At 40.3% G+C, this 19025-nt stretch overlaps 1 protein-coding gene across 2 annotated transcripts in view; it reads right to left on the bottom strand.

Annotated features, from left to right (window-relative positions):
• Positions 1-19025, bottom strand: part of pgm1 (phosphoglucomutase 1) — a 93401-nt gene that overhangs the window by 15078 nt on the left and 59298 nt on the right. For both annotated transcript variants that reach the window (XM_063064122.1, XM_063064121.1), the window contains exons 3-8: positions 11817-11963; positions 10352-10477; positions 8335-8525; positions 5656-5810; positions 1712-1827; positions 799-934 (exon numbers count right to left, since the gene is read on the bottom strand). In XM_063064122.1, the coding sequence (XP_062920192.1) occupies positions 799-934; positions 1712-1827; positions 5656-5810; positions 8335-8525; positions 10352-10477; positions 11817-11963 (871 nt within the window). The remainder of the gene's footprint in view (positions 1-798; positions 935-1711; positions 1828-5655; positions 5811-8334; positions 8526-10351; positions 10478-11816; positions 11964-19025) is intronic.

Here is a 19025-nt window from a genome sequence, read left to right as displayed (position 1 = left end):
GGCATACTGCATTAGTTTGCGGAAAAGACAACAGTTCTGCTGCAAAACCAACTTTCCAAATAGTAAGGAATGTACTTGTGAAAACATGTTTCTTTTTCAAATCAGGATCTCTCAACAAACAAAAACAGATTAAAAAGCAGCATGATATTCTTGCCCAGTCCACTGGCTAACCCATTCTAAAATACTGTGTCTAGTTCACACAGTAGCGGAATTATAAGTTAGGTGATTGTGCATGTTCTAAGTAGGTTGCAGGCTCATCAAGTAGATAAAGATTAATTACAATACTTTTCTCCCAAAATTACACTTTGCTAAATGTCAAATGAAACTGAACAAGTTCTTGGATGTGTTTTGAGGCAGTGTTTGGTGATATACCTTAAGATCCAAGTTACCAAATGATGAGCATTTTTATCCTTTCAGGATCAAAGATAAATTTCCCAGTTGATATTCCCTCTGTTTGTTCATCCTGCAGACTGCTCAGAGAAATGCTTGCACTGTTCTACTAAATAAATGGGATATATGCAGTCTACTCCTTCGACCCTATTATACTTCACTATGTTTGGCATTTCTTTTTAAGAAACATGCCTGAAAATGAACTGCAAATGGTACTAGACAATAATCAACAAGATCGCCTTCAAAATTTTATCTTACTGGCAAATGGTAATACAGTATTTTTCATAATTTGAGCGTAAAGTGTGACGTTGAACATGGAAATCAGTTCTGGAACCACATTTAGATTTTTTCTCTAACTATGCATGTTTAAATGCAGGAAATTTAATTTTTTTAATAATATGATCTGACCTGGTGAAAAAATTGCGACCATATTTCTGCCAGTGTTCCTGCATGATCACTTCCACACTTTGTTTGCGTTTGGCAATAATGGACAACCAGGCAAGCACAGCCCAAAGACCATCTTTTTCACGAATGTGGTCAGATCCTTGAGAGATAATGAAAATAAAGACCACTATGAATCAAAGGTTTAATTAAATAAAATAATTCAAGAATCATGGTGTGGGAATGCAGGCAGAAGAAACACATTTCCAGTTTCTCATTAAGCACTCCAAGGTTAGATTAGATAAAGCAAAAGCTTTGCACTAAAACTGCCCTCGAAAATGTTCTATATTTAAACAATAAAGTTCCTTCTTCCGTATTCAAGACTTCATTCCTGCATATTGTCCAGTTACCTGAGCTGGCCAATATTCATAAACAAAAACGTGCATGTTTTCCCTCATTCCTCAGTAGGACTACTGAAACCAAATAAGGCTCCGTTAGAGTACAATTCAAGACAAATCTTACAATTTTTGTAGCTCAGTTATCTTCAGATCCAATCCTCAGAAACAACTGTTATTCTTTTGAGAGTATGTTTCAAATAATACTGTCCCCAAGTCACAAGACCAAAGGGAGATGACAATTCTCTCTCAGTTTATTAGCACAACATCTGCCAGAAAGCACATGATAATAATTTCAGGAATGGCTTAGCTGCTGACTTTTAATTCACCCGAGTATTGGAAACTAGAGCAATCTGCTTTGCCAAATCATCACATTACTGTCTACTGCACATTTTTTTTTAAGATTTAGACTATGCCTTAATGTTGAAAGCAACGATTTTAAAAATCTCATGATAATCAACTACAATAGTAAAGGGATTTGTCGGCCTCTTATCTCGTAATGTCACTAATATCACTTTCGTCTATCAAATAAGAAAATTAAATACCTGTTCCAAAGCTTTCTTCTCCACAAAGGGAAAGTTTATTGGCATCCATCAAATTTCCAAAGAATTTCCAGCCAGTAGGCGTCTCATACAAAGCTATTTTTGTAGCCTTGGCGACCCTTTGAAGAAATGAATTCAGGTCTAATTTTCAATTTTGTTCAACAAATAAAACAAAAGTCATACCATCCAAAAAATTTATTTATAATTTGAAAAAGGATCTAGTGCTTTCCTGACGTATATGATGAATAAATTCTTCTCGAGCTTCCAGCAAGGTACAGGTATTGATTTTAACGACGTTTCAATGACAAACTCTGCCATCTTCATCAGGGGTAATGCCTGGGCATGTCTAGTCCAGTGCTATTTATACCCCCGTCATCCATCCCTCCTGATTGGTTAGTCTTCATCCAAACAGGTTTATGCTGTCCCACCTTGTTTACAATTGAATTCCAGTTCTTATTTAGAGCGAGACCTTCATCTTTGTTAAAATTCTGTTCCTCCCAGTTATATTTGAATGGCTCTCTTCACCAGGTGGTCCCAAAAGCCATTGGCGTGGCACAGTAGCTTTATGCCATTGAAGTCAATCCTATGGCCACTGCGAATGCAATGCAACCCAAAAGGAAACTCAAATCACAGCTTATGCGGGTCAAAGGTTACCTTGGACTCAGAACGCCTGGTGTTTACAGGATTCCCTGTGAATGTAGAGCAGCGTATATTGGCCAGATGGGACGCACAGTGGAAACCCATATCAAGGAGCACAGGAGGTGTATCTTGTTTGGGTTACCCAGAGAAATCAACGGTAGCAGAACATTGCAGTTGAAATGGCCGTAGAATCGACTTCAATGGCACAAAACTACTGTGCCGTGCCAATGGCTTTTGGGGACACCTGGTAAAGGAAGCCATTGAAATAAAACTGGAGGAAAAGAACTTTAACAAAGATGAAGGTCTCACTCCAAGCATGAACTGGAATTTGATTGTAAACAAGGTGGGAGAGCGGAAAGCTGATTGGATGTGGACTAACCAATCTGGAAGGACGGGCGACAGGGATATAAATATCACCAGATATACATACCCAGGCATCATCCCTGATGAAGATGCCAGAGTTTGTCATCAAAATGTCAGTTAAAATTGATATCTATACCCGGCTGGAACCCTGAGAAGAGTTTATTTGTATCTATAATTTATTGCAGAATTTGACTTCACAACTTTGGCTACAGTTATAGAATAAAACAAAATGTAAAGGGAGTCAAGAATATTTGCTTGCAAGTTCTAAAAGGTACAGAACCAGGAAGAGAAACTTGTTACAATATTATAAAAGTTGATCAAAATACAGACAAAATACAATCAAAATATTGAACAGGACTATTGAAAATGGTGTCATCTATTATAGTCAGGATACAGAGAAATTGAGGAGGATGTTTCTAGAAGAGGTGCAGCATTTGATTATTGTGGTCAAAGTCATAAGTAATATTATTTCTGATTAGGAGTGTATCAGTAGCATGCCAGACCCAGAAACTCAAATGGAGAAATGAATAAAATTTAAAGATAACAGACACCAGGTACAAGAAACAAAAAGCAGAATTGTAAACGGATTTGAGACAAAGGATTGTTTTTGAGAAGTGGGCAATGATAAAGACCATTATAGGGTCAGGAATGGCAGCTACTTGTAATGTTAATAACATAGCAAATGTGAAGTCAGAGGTTTAATGAAAATAGTTTTAAGAGTGATGGAAACGCCTTGTAAAAAGATAAGCTTACAGAGGGAAAACCAGGGAAAATTGTATCCAAAGTTCTGTGCAGAAAATGTTGGAATGAGTTTGGTTGGTGTGCTAACAAAGAGAGAGGGTGATTAAGTTTATACACCAAATGAGAACATACACAGGCAAAGGAGATTCCTGCGTAACCAGGAAAACAGTGACTGTTCAATCATACTTGGTGTCATTGCTAATCATAATTATTTAGAATATTTGTGAAATGTAAATTATTTTCACAATAATTGACTTATGATTTACTATGGCTGTGTTAAGCAGTAAAACTGTTCATTAGCAGTTCCTTCAGTACAAATAGTTGAATATATGATACATTTAAAAACATGCAAGCATTTTTGTCAAAAGGTAAATAATGCAATTTCACCAAAAGATGTTTAAAAGTAAATTGGTAAATTGGTTTATCATACCTACAATGAAAAACTTGTAATGAATATATCTGTATGAATAGTATGTAAGAGAATAGTGCATTAGAGGTAACATAAGGTAAAATAGCAAAGTGCAGAATAAAGTGTTACAGTTACAGAAAAAGTGCAGTGTAGGTAGACAATAAACATAGAACATAGAATAGTATAGCACAGTACAGGCCCTTCGGCCCACAATGTTGTGCCGACCCTCAAACCCTGCCTCCCATATAACCCCCCACCTTAAATTCCTCCATATACCTGTCTAGTAGTCTCTTAAACTTCACTAGTGTATCTGCCTCCACCACTGACTCAGGCAGTGCATTCCACGCACCAACCACTCACTGAGTAAAAAACCTTCCTCTAATATCCCCCTTGAACTTCCCACCCCTTACCTCAAAGCCATGTCCTCTTGTATTGAGCAGTGGTACCCTGGGGAAGAGGCGCTGGCTATCCACTCTATCTATTCCTCTTATTATCTTGTACACCTCTATCATGTCTCCTCTCATCCTCCTTCTCTCCAAAGCGTAAAGCTCTAGCTCCCTTAATCTCTGATCATAATGCATACTTTCTAAACCAGGCAGCATCCTGGTAAATCTCCTCTGCACCCTTTCCAATGCTTCCACATCCTTCCTGCAAGTTTATAACAAGGTAGATTGTGCAGTCAAGAGTCCATCTTATGATGCTAGGGAATCATTCAATGGAGGGAGAGTCTTATAACAGTGGGATAGGAGCTGTCCTTGAGCTTGACAGTACATGCTTTCAGGATTTTTTTTTATCTTGTACCCAACAGGAGAGGGAGAAGAGAAAAGGTCTGGGGTGAGTGGGGACTTTGATAACGCAGGCTGCTCTACCAAGGTAACACGGAGTCTATGGAGGAGAAGCTGGTTTCCTTGCTATGCTAAGCTGTGTTCACAACTCTCGAGTTTCTTGCAGTCATGGACAGTGCAGTTGTCATACCAAACCATGATGCATCCAGATCGGATGCATTTTGTGGTGCATCAATAAAAACTGGTCAGGGTCAAAGAGGGCATGCCAAATTTCTTTAGCCTCCTGAGGAAGTACAGGTACTAGTGAGTTTCCTTGGCCATGGCATCAACATAGTTGGAACAGGACAGGCTACTGGCCATATTCACCCAGGGGAATGTGAAGTTCTCAATGCTCCCAACCTTAGCTGAGTTGTTGTAAACAGAAGCGTGTGCATTACGCCTTCTTTCTGAAATAGGTGAATAGGTCTTTTGTTTTGTTGACATTGAGGGAAGGATTGCTCATATGATACCATGTCACGAGGTTCTTTATTTCTAAAAGTTTTTTCTTGACAGGAAATCTTACCAGTCCCTAAAAACCACTGTTAATGGTTAAGTTGATTCATATTCACTTGACTCAGTTTAAAGCACTTAGAAGTAGAAAATACTATTTAATTAAGATCTGGAATTTGTATGATCCATATTATCGGATAGATGATCTTTGCCATAAATTTAACTGAGGCACAATATGTAGAAACATTATGAACCTCAGTTACTTTAATAATGCTGTCCCTAGTTGAAAGCAAGTGGTGTTTTGAAGTATCTTGCTCAATAATAATTCTAAAGATTGTGTGGAATTAGTCAAAAGAGTCTCCCATGTTTCCAGTCACGAAAGTACTGGGAAATTCAGAAGATTATTAGTATGCTCAATGTACTTTTTCCCAAAAACAGGGACTTCCCTTTAAGAAAACAAAACAGATAACCAGGATGCAGTCACCCGTTTAAGTTTCAGACCACAAGAAAATCATGCTCACCGATCCAGTGCTGCACTAGTGGGCATGCTGCGAGCAAATCCTCGAACACCAGTTTGTTGGAAGTATGGGATTGTGAAGATATTTGCAGCAATTACAGCCACAGAATCAGATGGGTTGACAAAGAAGCCATGCTTTCCAAGAATCATGTTCCGATCCTAGAAGAAATAAACTACATTTTTAGTCTATGTGATCAAACATAATTTAAACAAACTGAAGATAAAAAACATTCTGACTCTTATCTTTAAGACATTAATTGTATCCTGCCATCCTGTATGTGTTTGGGACATGGAAGGAACTAGAGCACCAAGAGGTAACCCATGCAGTCACAGGAAGAATGTACAAACTTCACACAGACAACACCCGAGGTCAGGATCAAAACATGGGTATCTAGCGCTGTGAAGCAGCTGTTATACTCAATGTGTCAAACATTTCTTTGCAGTATTTTGTACGTTAATGATATTATGAGTGAATTATGCATTTATTTGATCAAAAGCAAAAATTGAATTAAAGATGAATGACTCATGTTAGCACACAATTCAACAAGGAGCATATCATGCTGTAAAGTGAGTCTTGTGGGGCACTGCTGGAGGTCTGTTTTCATATTTAATAAAGATTGTCTGTTTCTCTGAACAGATGCTACCTGTCCCACTGAGTCCCTCCAGATTTCCAGCATCTACAATCTTTTGTGTCTCCACTGTTTCAACCAAGTTTTATTTTAATAAAAATGGCTGCCACATGCAACATGGTATCAGGCTCTGCTTACTCTAGCCAATCACAGTCTCATTCCAAGACCCACTCAGCTTGATTGCAACTGATCATAACCCTTAAACCCCAAAGCTACAACCTTCTTAGATTAGATTATGAGGACACTCAGTCCTCGTTTATTGTCATTTAGAAATGCATGCATGTATTAAGAAATGGTACAATGTTCCTCCAGAGTGATATCAGAAAAAAAACAGGACAAACCAAAGATTAACACTGACAAGACCACATAATTATAACATATAGTCACAGCAGTGCAAAGCAATACCATAATTTGATAAAGAGCAGACCATGGGAACGGTAAAAAAAAAGTCTCAACGTTCCGATCAACTCCCGATAGTCCCGATAGCAGGTGGCAAAAGGGAGAAACTCTCTCTGCCATAAACCTCCAGGCACCGACAACTGTCGATGCATTGGAAGCACCCAACCACAGCTGACTCTGAGTCCGTCCGAAAACTTCGAGCCTCCAACCAGCCCTTCGACACCGAGCACCATCTCTGCCGAGTGCTTCCACCCCATCCCGGCTGCTGAGCAATAAGCAAAGCCGAGGACTCGGGGCCCTCCCCTCCGGAGATTCTGGATCATACAGTAGCAGCGGCAGTGAAAAAGGCATTTCAGAAGTTTCTCCAGATGTTCCTCTGCTCTCTCACGTCTGTCTCCATCAAATCAGGATTGTGCATGGCACCCTACTTGACAGATTACAGATATTATTCACTGGAGTGGCCGCGCAAGCTGCATTGCACCGCCATCTTCTCCTCCTCCTTGCCATTAGGAACATGTCTTTAAGGGTTAACACCTTTCTGAGATTACTGTGCAATGAAAACAATGTGGTCTCACTGGAAACTAAGCAGGTCTGAATTTAGCACTTCATTCTAGCTGTTTGGCTTCTTAATCAATTTCTTGATTTTTTGAAGGGGTCTGAGAGCCGTCAGAGTTAAATGCAACAATGTTACAGCAAAATACATGTGATCAAACGAGCAAAGCTTCATCAAGACTGAAAAGTATTTTAGTTAAAATGTAACAAAGATTTTTTTAAAAAAGAGCCTAGCATCCAATTGCTGGGGTTCTATTTGCCTTTTGTCGAGACCACATGCAATAGCCAATCCATGTTGAAAGAATTCATACATGGGTAATATTCAGTCCTCAGAAATGGACTGTAAGGAAGTCATCCTCCATCTGAAAAACTGCCCAAGTCAAAAGAAATGAGCAAAGAACAGGAATACAAAAGAAACTGAATACCACCTCAAATAAATAGTTAAAAGAGATGACCAAAGTAGATGGGTAAAGTGGAAGTTGATAGGTTCTTGATTAGTAAGGGCATCAAGGGTTATGGGGAGAAGGCAGGAGAATGGGTTTGAGAAGGATAATAAATCTGCTACTATGGAATGATGGAGCAGACTTGATAGGTCAGATTTCTTAATTCTGCTCCATTGTTTTATCTGTGGATGAGACAAGGCACTTTATTTCTGGCAGCAATGCCCTTCAGACAGCAACAGTTATTTGCACATAAAGTACATAGAATTGGCAAAGCATAGCAACCACAGGCTGTTTATGATCTCTGAAGGGAAAAAAAGGGTGCAGGTTTCCCTATTACTTTTCAAAGAGAAGTATACTTTACAAAAATACAGTACACAGATACATCACCAGCAGCTTCTACAAAAGAAAATAAGAGATATATAGATGTAACCCGATCAAGTAGAAACTCTAATCCAGCACAAAACTAAATTCTGACATATGCCTATTCCACATCACTAAACATGAGGGCAACTAACATGCAGCACCATTCCACTGCCATAATTGGTCTGTTTAAATATATTCATATCCCTTTACATTGGTCACCAGCATTAGAGACTGGAATATTATACCATAACAGGTTCAAGCTAAAGTACTGACAGAAAGACAAATGTTTTTTCTTACACCATCACCGTCAAAAGCAGCTCCAAAGTCATAGTCTCCTGTTTGCATGGCTTGCACTAGGTCAGAAGCATACGTCAAGTTTGGATCAGGATGATGACCACCAAAATCTTCAAGAGGAACGCAGTTCACTGCTGAATTTGCAGGGGATCCCAGCTCTTCACACAGAATCTTCTTAACATAAGGACCCATCACTATTCAAAAGAATAAAATGAATGAAACAAGTAAATATTCTGATGACAAAAGTACAGCCCATTGACAATTAAAAACCTGAAATCCAAAACTAATATGAAGTGAACACTGCACAAAATATTGTCAAAAGCAAAGTAAGCTCTTGTAAGAGAATCAGAAAACAGAAAATACTGGAACTACTCAGCAAGCCAGACAGTTCTGTAGAAATGGAAACAAAATTTTAAAATTTGATGGTTATTGTAGGTGGGCAAAAAGGTGAGCATGGATTGGTGGGCCAATGGGCCCATTTCTGTGCTGTACATCTATGGTTCAATTATCTTTGACTCTTTCAGAAATGGAAAAATATTAGCTTAAAATTTATTGTACTACATTATCTGTGGATAAAGCAGCAAGGAGAGAAAAAAATTGTGACAGTCTTTGACGATCTGTCACAGACCTTAACCCAGTTCTCTCTCCCACTTTCCTTTACTCTCCATCTTAAAACTTATTTTACCTCTAACTTTCACCAGTTCAGGGGGAGGATTAACTGTTTATCACAATCCAAAGACACAAAGAATGATATCAAGACTGAATCTAAAGCAAAAATATACACCCTATCAACAGCAGGTTCTTTAGAACATGCAGAACTGCTAACACTATTTGTAAGATTTCTTTTCTGCCCTCAAAGATCAAGCTTTGACATTTCAAAAAAGGTGCCTTTTCTAGACATATACCTGTCCCAAACAAGAAATTTCCTTAAGCTTGATAACCTCTTTTGATCCTATTGTCAATTGGCTCACTGCAACTTCCCAAATGGGGATGGAGGGTATCAGTTTACATGTCTGCATTTTAGGGACTGCAAGGTACAAATAAATTTGAGATCCTAGACTTTTAAGAAAAGTAGAGATGGTGCCTTGATAAGAAAATGTCTCTTGTAAATTTGAAGGTGTTACTGCATTGGGAAGGGTATAGAAGAGATACACCAAGTTGCCTGGATGAAATATTTCAGTTATGGGGTAAGACTGGACAGGCTGGATTTGTTTTTAGTGGCATAGAGGAGGTTGAGGGGATCCCAAAGGAGGTGTACAAAATTATGAGAGGCATTTATTTCAAAGATACCGTATATGGAAAAAAGAAAATAAGTGAATAGCTCGTATATGTACCAATGTCAAAAGCCTTCATAGGTATATCAGCTATTTAACAGCAAGTCAGCAGTGGGACATACACTTCACAAGGACTCACTGATCACAGTGGAGCAGGGTTTATTCAGAAAATTGCTATGGGAGGATCCACTTAAGGTTAGGACAGATTTAAGGAAAGCAAAGCAGTGGATCACTCACAACATGGAACCAGAATAAGGTAACACGTTTATTCCAGCAACTTGTAGGTGATGTTCGCAGCTTTCAAACACAGAAAATTAAAATTAATGTTTTTCCAAAGGAAAATAACCAAATAAAGTCTGAAATGTGGCAAAGACCTGCAGCAATAGTTCACTGTGCTATACAAACTGGAGGGTTTTTGAGATATAGTTCTGCTGAGGAAACTGAGTAACACTACAACATAATGCAAATACAATATTTTACTTAATTAAAGATCAATTACAGCAGTTTGAAATCTTAAAGAGGTACTAGCTTTGCAAGCAGCTAGAGAGCTCTTTTTTTAAAATTTGAAAATAATTCAATTATGTAATTCCTAACAAAATGCTGAGAAATTTAAGTCGATTTGTTGAGCATATTTTCATGAATACTCATCATTTGCAGTTACATTTTATACCAGAAATTTTCAGCAAGGATACAAGTATGTTCTAATATTAATACAGTAATAACTAGACTTCTCATTGCAGTCATACCTCCATGCATGGCATCCAATCTTATCTTCAAGTGCTCTGACCCCGAAAGTAGCTCTTTCAAAGCATTAAAATCAAAGATGTTTCGTAGCATGTTAGCATAGGCTTCCACCGAATCCACAATCTCCACTACAAAATAAACACAAGTTGCTTATAGATACTAGTGAAATATTTATTTTTTATGCAGATAATAGTGCACATGACAAAAAGACCAATTGTTATGAAAGATTGGTAAAGCGGAAGATACAGTCATCTGTGCTGTACTTCAACTGAAGACATAAGAGTAATAACCCAGTAATTAGAGATTGGATGAAATGTTTCTAGAGAAGTTCAAGTGGATTTCTTGCTTCATATGATTGAGTTCCAAGGAGTTGATGTGCTTTATCTTTGGAATAGGGACAAAAAAAATTTATAAATGATAACTGCAAGGCAAGGCAGAAAAAAAATGAACAGTACAAATCACAGCAATGTGCAGAAAATCGTGACTTGAGTAACTTTGCATATAACAGATCAATACCTGCACTGCTCTGTAGACAAAAAGCATCAAGTTCCATCTGAAAAAAACACTATTTTGCCCATAAAACTCTATCTCCCCACCCCCAATGGATCTTAACTCTATGAACCTATCGCCTCACAAAGTTCCTCAATTTGTTACTCTGACAGTTAGAAATAGTTTCTATGACTATATCTTTTAAAGGATAATCATTCATGGTCCAACTGACAAGAAAATCATAGTTAATTGGCAAATCCTCTATTACTTGATTTCTTTATTTTCATAGTTACTATTAATACTGGTTCCTGGGTAGTTAAATTCTAATGACATCTCTTTGGGCAATACTAAGACAACATGAACACTTTCAGTCTGCACTTAGTTAGCTTGCTTATACCAGCGGGGGTACGGTGGTATAGCAAAAAGCATTTCATTCTTTATTGAAGTAGAGAGTGAAAAAGACAAAAACAAAGTCAAATTGTCTAGGTCTTCAAAACCATTATTCAAGACCTTAAGACACTGGAGTAAAATTTGGCTATTCAACCCATCAAGATCCACAGCTGGAAGAAAATCCAAATGAATTGTCAGGTAACAAATAATCTGATTAATTTGATGGGTTCTGTTCTATTCTTTGATGAACTGCCAATTCAAATTATGCTCCTATTTATGAAATGGATAAGGCACTTGCTTTGCATGTACTTTAGAGTAAATAGCTGCTCCAGGAGTGAAGGAAAAGAAAACTGGGATCTGAAACATCATTTAATTGATTAGCAAGTCTAAATTACAATTCTGTTAGGAACACAAACAGAATTATTACAGAGCCAAATATTGCATGGTCTTATAAACAATTATCAAGCCCATTAGTGAACTCAAGAAGAAATCAGGAGACAGTGAGAGATTGAAAACACTTACTAACATTAAATAAGTAAAAGTTTAATTTATGTCAGCATTTTTAAAATGGAGGGATCAATTGGTTACCTGTAAATGGTTTAAACTTGTTCTCCAAGTCAAATTGTTGTTTTCCGATTGTGTTTAAATCAACTTTCAGATCAGGACAGATAGCATATTCTTCAATAGTTTTGCTGAGCTGAAAAATCTTCTCTGTGACAGCCTCGGGAGCCGGACCTGCAAGTGGCAAAATATACTTGATATACTATAAGGAAGATAAATCAGAACAAATAACAGATTTTAAACATAGGTATACTTTTTAAATCTAAGGATCTTCCATTATGCCACCGAATGAGGATACTTTTAACATTCTTGTATACAGTGCTGCATTCTACTTCAAAATATCCACTTGAAACTAACAGGATTTTCTCTAGCTTGTTTTCAGACAGCCAAGTTAAAAAGCATAACACCAAATGTTTCTAGAAATTCAAACAGAATATAAAACCTTTTGGGAATCAAAGTTTACAAAGCTAATGACCAAACTACAAAGACGGCAGATCTTAGGCAGTGGAAAACTACAAATTACTGTGGGTTCTAGAAGCTAAAATCAAGATTGGTAAGGCTGACATTCATGAACATAATTCTGCAGTGATATGCTGTCAGATAAGGATAAGGCTGAGATAGTCTATGCTGCACTCAGGATTGAGTAGTCTGTTAATATGGCATGACACATGATTAAATGACTCTTTAGGCAACCAATTGAAGGGTGTCTGTGGGCTATCGAACAAGATCTTATGTTCTTGGTGAATGAAATTTCACACTAAATTATCAGAAATATTATCTGTCAGATTTAAGTATGTGTTACACAAAACAGAAATCATAATAAAAGCCCTCTCCATTTTATTTTTAAATTTTGCCTCCTGAACCCAAGGTAAATAATAGTTCTGTATTGCCTAAACTAAGATCAACCAACCTTGACTTTTGAGATTGCCTTTTAAACTTCCCTATTCTTTTAGGTTTTGATGTTGCAATTGAGTACATAATTGACGGCGGGAGGAGAGAGAGCAGCACGCCGCGCATGCACAGCCCTCTGGTGAAAAATGACAGCATATCCGTTAAATAGGGGCCGTGGACAATTCTGATCTGATTTGATGTAGACGAACGTGAAAGCACAGAGGAACATCTGGAAAAATTTCTGAAACGCTTGTTCGCTGCTGTCGCTACTGCACGGTCGGGAATCTTTCAGAGGGAAGGCCTCAAGATCCCTGGCTTTGCCTGCTGTTGGCGACCGAGATGGAGGTCGAATCGTTCGGATAGAGATGGTGCTCAGTACTCTGTGTCAGAGAGCTGATCAGAGCTCAAAGTTTTCGGATGACTCAGAGTCGGACCGTGGTCGGGTATGGCAGGGAGAGTTTTTCTTCCTTCTCCCGTCTGCGCGAGATGTGGGACATTTGAGAGACTTTGAACTTTTACTGTGCTCATGGATTTCTTCATCAAGTTATGGTATTGTTGCACTGTTGTAACTATATGTTATAATTATGTGGTTTTGTTAGTTTTTTTTCCAGTCTTGGTCTGTCCTGTGTTTTGTGATATCACACCAGAGGAAATATTGTATCATTTCTTAATGCATGCATTACTAAATGACAATAAAGGAGGACTGCGTGTCTTCATAATCTAAAAAAAAATCTGTATCTGAATGTTAAAAGTATCATGACCTTAACTTAGCTCTCAGAAATAGGTGGGGAAAATATTGCAAGCTTCATTTGAGTGGATCCTTTGAACATAGCACCTCCATTATGTTAGGTAAGATAAGTTTTTTCTGGGTAGAATCATTTTTGCCTTTTAATTAATTGGTGGATCATCATTTAAGAGGCAGAAAATCATTCCCTTGCTTAACAGCACTCAACTGAACGTAACCCAATCAGGGGACTTGATAGAATGACAATATATAGGATTGTGGGAAAGCATTCAAATACTGAATTTTCTTTTCATAATTGTTATAATGGGCTGTGAATAAAATTTGAGTGCAGTCACTTTTACAGGCCATCTTAATTGTGGGCAGTACATTCTTCATCCAGCCTAAAAGATACAGATATAGCAGAAGGATAAATCTTAACATTTAGATCTAGGAATGCCAGAGCAACAGCAGAATCTCAGGTGGGATTTGCATGGCTGAACAACAAAAAAAAATTAACATCTTCAGGATCTTCTTTGACCAATCCACCATTTTGTGCTCATTAGAACATATTGAGCCTATTATACATGAGCATACTATCCATCTCCAAAAGACATTCTATTGTTTATGCCTTGTATTCATTACTTATTACCTTCAGAGTGCCATGGCTTTGGTTCTCACTAAATGGAAGCGAAGATCCTTCCATGTGTGGCAAAATAGATACTGTAATTGATCTCAGGAAATCTGGGTTGCAAGGAAGAGGGACAATTGCTAATTAATGTTCCTTAACCTACTGGAAAGAACAAGTGCAGGTGCTGGTGAGAGTAGCTCGAGTGGCAGTATGATGATTTTACAGAACCACAGAAATGCTACAGCATGTTAAGAGGCTATTTGAGCTACTGCCTATGCAATCCCAACGCAAGAGCAATACAGCTAGCACCATTCCCATATTACATAACTTTTTTTCTTTAAAATACTTAGTTCCTTTTGAACATAACAACTGAATCTGTTCCCTGGCAATGTATTCAAGACCGTAAACACTTATTGTATAAATAAAAACAACAGGAATTCTGCAGATGCTGTAAATTCAAGCAACATACATCAAAGTTGCTGGTGAACGCAGCAGGCCAGGCAGCATCTATAGGAAGAAGCGCAGTCGACGTTTCAGGCCGAGACCCTTCGTCAGGACTAACTGAAGGAAGAGTGAGTAAGGGATTTGAAAGCTGGAGGGGGAGGGGGAGATGCAAAATGATAGGAGAAGACAGGAGGGGGAGGGATGGAGCCGAGAGCTGGACAGGTGATAGGCAGAAGGGGATACGAGAGGATCATGGGACAGGAGGTCCGGGAAGAAAGACGGGGGGGGGGGGTGACCCAGAGGATGGGCAAGAGGTATATTCAGAGGGACAGAGGGAGAAAACGGAGAGTGAGAGAAAGAATGTGTGCATTAAAAAGAGTAACAGATGGGGTACGAGGGGGAGGTGGGGCCTAGCGGAAGTTAGAGAAGTCAATGTTCATGCCATCAGGTTGGAGGCTACCCATACTGAATATAAGGTGTTGTTCCTCCAACCTGAGTGTGGCTTCATCTTTACAGTAGAGGAGGCCGTGGATAGACATGTCAGAATGGGAATGGGATGTGGAATTAAAATGTGTGGCCACTGGGAGATCCTGCTTTCTCTGGCGGACAGAGCGTAGATGTTCAGCAAAGCGGTCTCCCAGTCTGCGTCGGGTCTCACCAATATATAAAAGGCCACATCGGGAGCACCGGACGCAGTATATCACCCCAGTCGACTCACAGGTGAAGTGATGCCTCACCTGGAAGGACTGTTTGGGGCCCTGAATGGTGGTAAGGGAGGAAGTGTAAGGGCATGTGTAGCACTTGTTCCGCTTACACGGATAAGTGCCAGGAGGGAGATCAGTGGGGAGGGATGGGGGGGACGAATGGACAAGGGAGTTGTGTAGGGAGCGATCCCTGCGGAATGCAGAGAGAGGGGGGAGGGAAAGATATGCTTAGTGGTGGGATCCCGTTGGAGGTGGCGGAAGTTATGGAGAATAATATGTTGGACCCGGAGGCTGGTGGGGTGGTAGGTGAGGACCAGGGGAACCCTATTCCTAGTGGGGTGGTGGGAGGATGGAGTGAGAGCAGATGTACGTGAAATGGGGGAGATGCGTTTAAGAGCAGAGTTGATAGTGGAGGAAGGGAAGCCCCTTTCTTTAAAAAATGAAGACATCTCCCTCGTCCTAAAATGAAAAGCCTCATCCTGAGAGCAGATGCGGCGGAGTCGGAGGAATTGCGAGAAGGGGATGGCGTTTTTGCAAGAGACAGGGTGAGAAGAGGAATAGTCCAGATAGTTGTGAGAGTCAGTAGGCTTATAGTAGACATCAGTGGATAAGCTGTCTCCAGAGACAGAGACAGAAAGATCTAGAAAGGGGAGGGAGGTGTCAGAAATGGACCAGGTAAACTTGAGGGCAGGGTGAAAGTTGGAGGCAAAGTTAATAAAGTCAACGAGTTCTGCATGCGTGCAGGAAGCAGCGCCAATGCAGTCGTCGATGTAGCGAAGGAAAAGTGGGGGACAGATACCAGAATAGGCACGGAACATAGATTGTTCCACAAACCCAACAAAAAGGCAGGCATAGCTAGGACCCATACGGGTGCCCATAGCTACACCTTTAGTTTGGAGGAAATGGGAGGAGCAAAAGGAGAAATTATTAAGAGTAAGGACTAATTCTGCTAGACGGAGCAGAGTGGTGGTAGAGGGGAACTGATTAGGTCTGGAATCCAAAAAGAAGCGTAGAGCTTTGAGACCTTCCTGATGGGGGATGGAAGTATATAGGGACTGGACATCCAAGGTGAAAATAAAGCGGTGGGGGCCAGGGAACTTAAAATCATCGAAAAGTTTAAGAGCGTGAGAAGTGTCACGAACATAGGTCGGAAGGGATTGAACAAGGGGTGATAAAACAGTGTCGAGGTATGCAGAAACGAGTTCGGTGGGGCAGGAGCAAGCTGAGACAATAGGTCGGCCAGGACAGGCAGGTTTGTGGATCTTGGGTAGGAGGTAGAAACGGGAAGTGCGGGGTGTGGGAACTATAAGGTTGGTAGCAGTGGATGGGAGATCCCCTGAGCGGATAAAGTCGTTGATAGTGTGGGAGACAATGGCCTGGTGCTCCTTAGTGGGGTCACGATCGAGGGGTAAATAAGAGGAGGTATCCGCGAGTTGTCGCTGTGCCTCAGCAAGGTAGAGGTCAGTACGCCAGACTACAACAGCACCCCCCTTATCAGCGGGTTTAATAATAATGTTAGGATTAGTGCGGAGGGAGTGGAGAGCAGAGCGTTCTGAAGGAGTGAGGTTGGAATGGGGACAAGGTGCGGTGAAGTCGAGACGGTTGATGTCCCGTCGGCAGTTGGCAATAAAGAGATCCAGAGCAGGCAGAAGACCAGAGCGGGGTGTCCATGAAGAAGAGGAGGGATGAAGACAGGAGAAGGGGTCATCGGTGGGGGTGGAAGAGTCCTTGCCGAAGAAGTAGGCTCGGAGACGGAGACGGCGGAAGAAAAGTTCCGCATCGTGGCGAACACGGAACTCGCTGAGGTGTGGGCGAAGGGGGACAAACATGAGGCCCTTACTGAGAACAGAGCGTTCTGCCTCCGACAGTTGAAGGTCGGAGGGGATGGTAAAGACCCGGCACGGATGAGAGCTGGGATCAGAGGGGGGAGGGGGGAGGCTAGGGGTGTCAATGGAGAGGGGAGGGTTGGGGTGAGAGGAAGATGGAGCCTCTGAGGGCCCAGGAGCTGACGGTGGGATCTGAGGAAGACGGGGCTGCGGAGTGGTGGTGGGGGAAGGGGAGACGGGAGTCACAACAGCAGCACATAAAGACCCGGCCTGGAGTTCAAGGCTGGAGTCGCAGTTGGTGGTTGCGCGATCGCTTTGAATGTCTCCATGGTCGTTGCTGGAGTCCGGGTTTTGAATATGTCCTGAGGTGTTGGAGCCGCCGAGACCAACGGCAGAGGCCGCAACCGAAAGTTCATGCCTGCTAGCGTCGGGGCCGGCAGGCTCTGCAGTCCGTAGATGTAAGATCTTGCGATCTTTGCCTAACATGACAAAGTCAAAGAAACGGCGATTGCAGGTGTGGATCCGACGGAGGATGAAATAGCGGGTAGGACCATTACAGACGGCGAAGAAAGTGTCCCGAAGGTGTGGAAGAGTCTGGGATAGGGACACCAAGTACCTCCTCATGGCAGAGAGCGTCGCCTTCAGAGCTTGACGGGAGAAGCGGCGAGAGGCAGAGTCAATAAAATGTGAGTACCTGGGATCCTCAGAAGGTCCAAATTGAGAGGCTTGGAAACGAATGTATAAATAAGTTGTTCCACATGTCACATTTAGTTCTTCTGCTAATCACCTTCATTTTGTGTGTTCTGCTTCTTGGCTTTTCCACCAATGAAATATTTTCTCTGTCAATCCTTCATAATTTTAAGTACCTCTATTGAGATCTGTCATCTTTGCCAAGGAGTGGAGTTATATGGATTGACTGGAGGACTAGTGATTAAAATCCTACATCTCTGCAATCGTTCCTGTCAACCTCTTCTGCATTTTAAGATCTTCAAATCTTTATGAAAATATGGTGTTGGGAAATCAACACATTTCCCCTGTCGTGGCTAAACCAACTATTCCATAAAAGCTCAATAGGAAATTACATTATGCTTCCACTTTCAATGACTTACACATGTACAACCTCAGATCCTTCTGTTTTTGCCTTGTATCAGCGATGCTGAGTAGAAGTGAAGTTTCAAACTATAAAAATGAACAAGAAAGCACACCAGTGCCTCTATTTCTATATAAGGCCAAGGAAATTCAGCATGACCCTGATGACCCTCACCAATTATTGCAGATGTGTGACCGCTTGGTTTGGCAAGAGATCTGCCTCAGAAATTCTGCAGAATTGTTAACTCTGCCTAGTCAATCACAAAAAAAAACAACCACCTCTCCATTGACTCTCTACACTGGAGAGTTATAACATGCAACTTAAACAAATAAGATCTGCCAAGAAATCACTTTCGCAACTACAATTTCAGTAATTATTTGTGCCAACAATACTAAAACTAATATACATAGTATACAGAGTTTAATATTAACAAACCTGTTGGCAAAATTAATAGTAGCATAACCTTTAGACAGAAATTGGTAACGATACGAATAGGATAACAAAACCAAATCTCAAGTAGTAACAGAAACTTAAAAACAAATAAAACATAATAAATACCACAAAGGCACTCCTTTTGTGACTAGGTAGCAATTATAATCAACTCAGAAGTGAGATGTAATACCTCAGGATATTTCCAAAAGGCACGCCACCTGAAACATGCTCTACATTTGTGATTTTCAGTTCTTCTCAAACGTCTAAAGATAGCAAAGGAATGGAAAGTGCAGAGAAAGGCTATATTTATGAAAAGCACAATCTGTTTTGCTTCAAACTGCAGAGTAAATGAAAAACATTAATACAAACTTGGCAGCCTAAATACATGCATCAATACCCAGTGTTTGTCTGAGTATCATCCTAAATTAAAAGCAGGTGAGTGGAAATAATAAGATAGTTCTTTCAAAGAGTGAAGAGGAAGGGATAGATATAATAGC

This window comes from Mobula hypostoma, chromosome 12, assembly GCF_963921235.1.
Source record: "Mobula hypostoma chromosome 12, sMobHyp1.1, whole genome shotgun sequence".
Classification (NCBI taxonomy): Eukaryota; Metazoa; Chordata; class Chondrichthyes; order Myliobatiformes; family Myliobatidae; genus Mobula; species Mobula hypostoma.
Note: the sequence above shows the minus strand (reverse complement) of the source record. Positions and strands in the feature narration are given on the sequence as shown.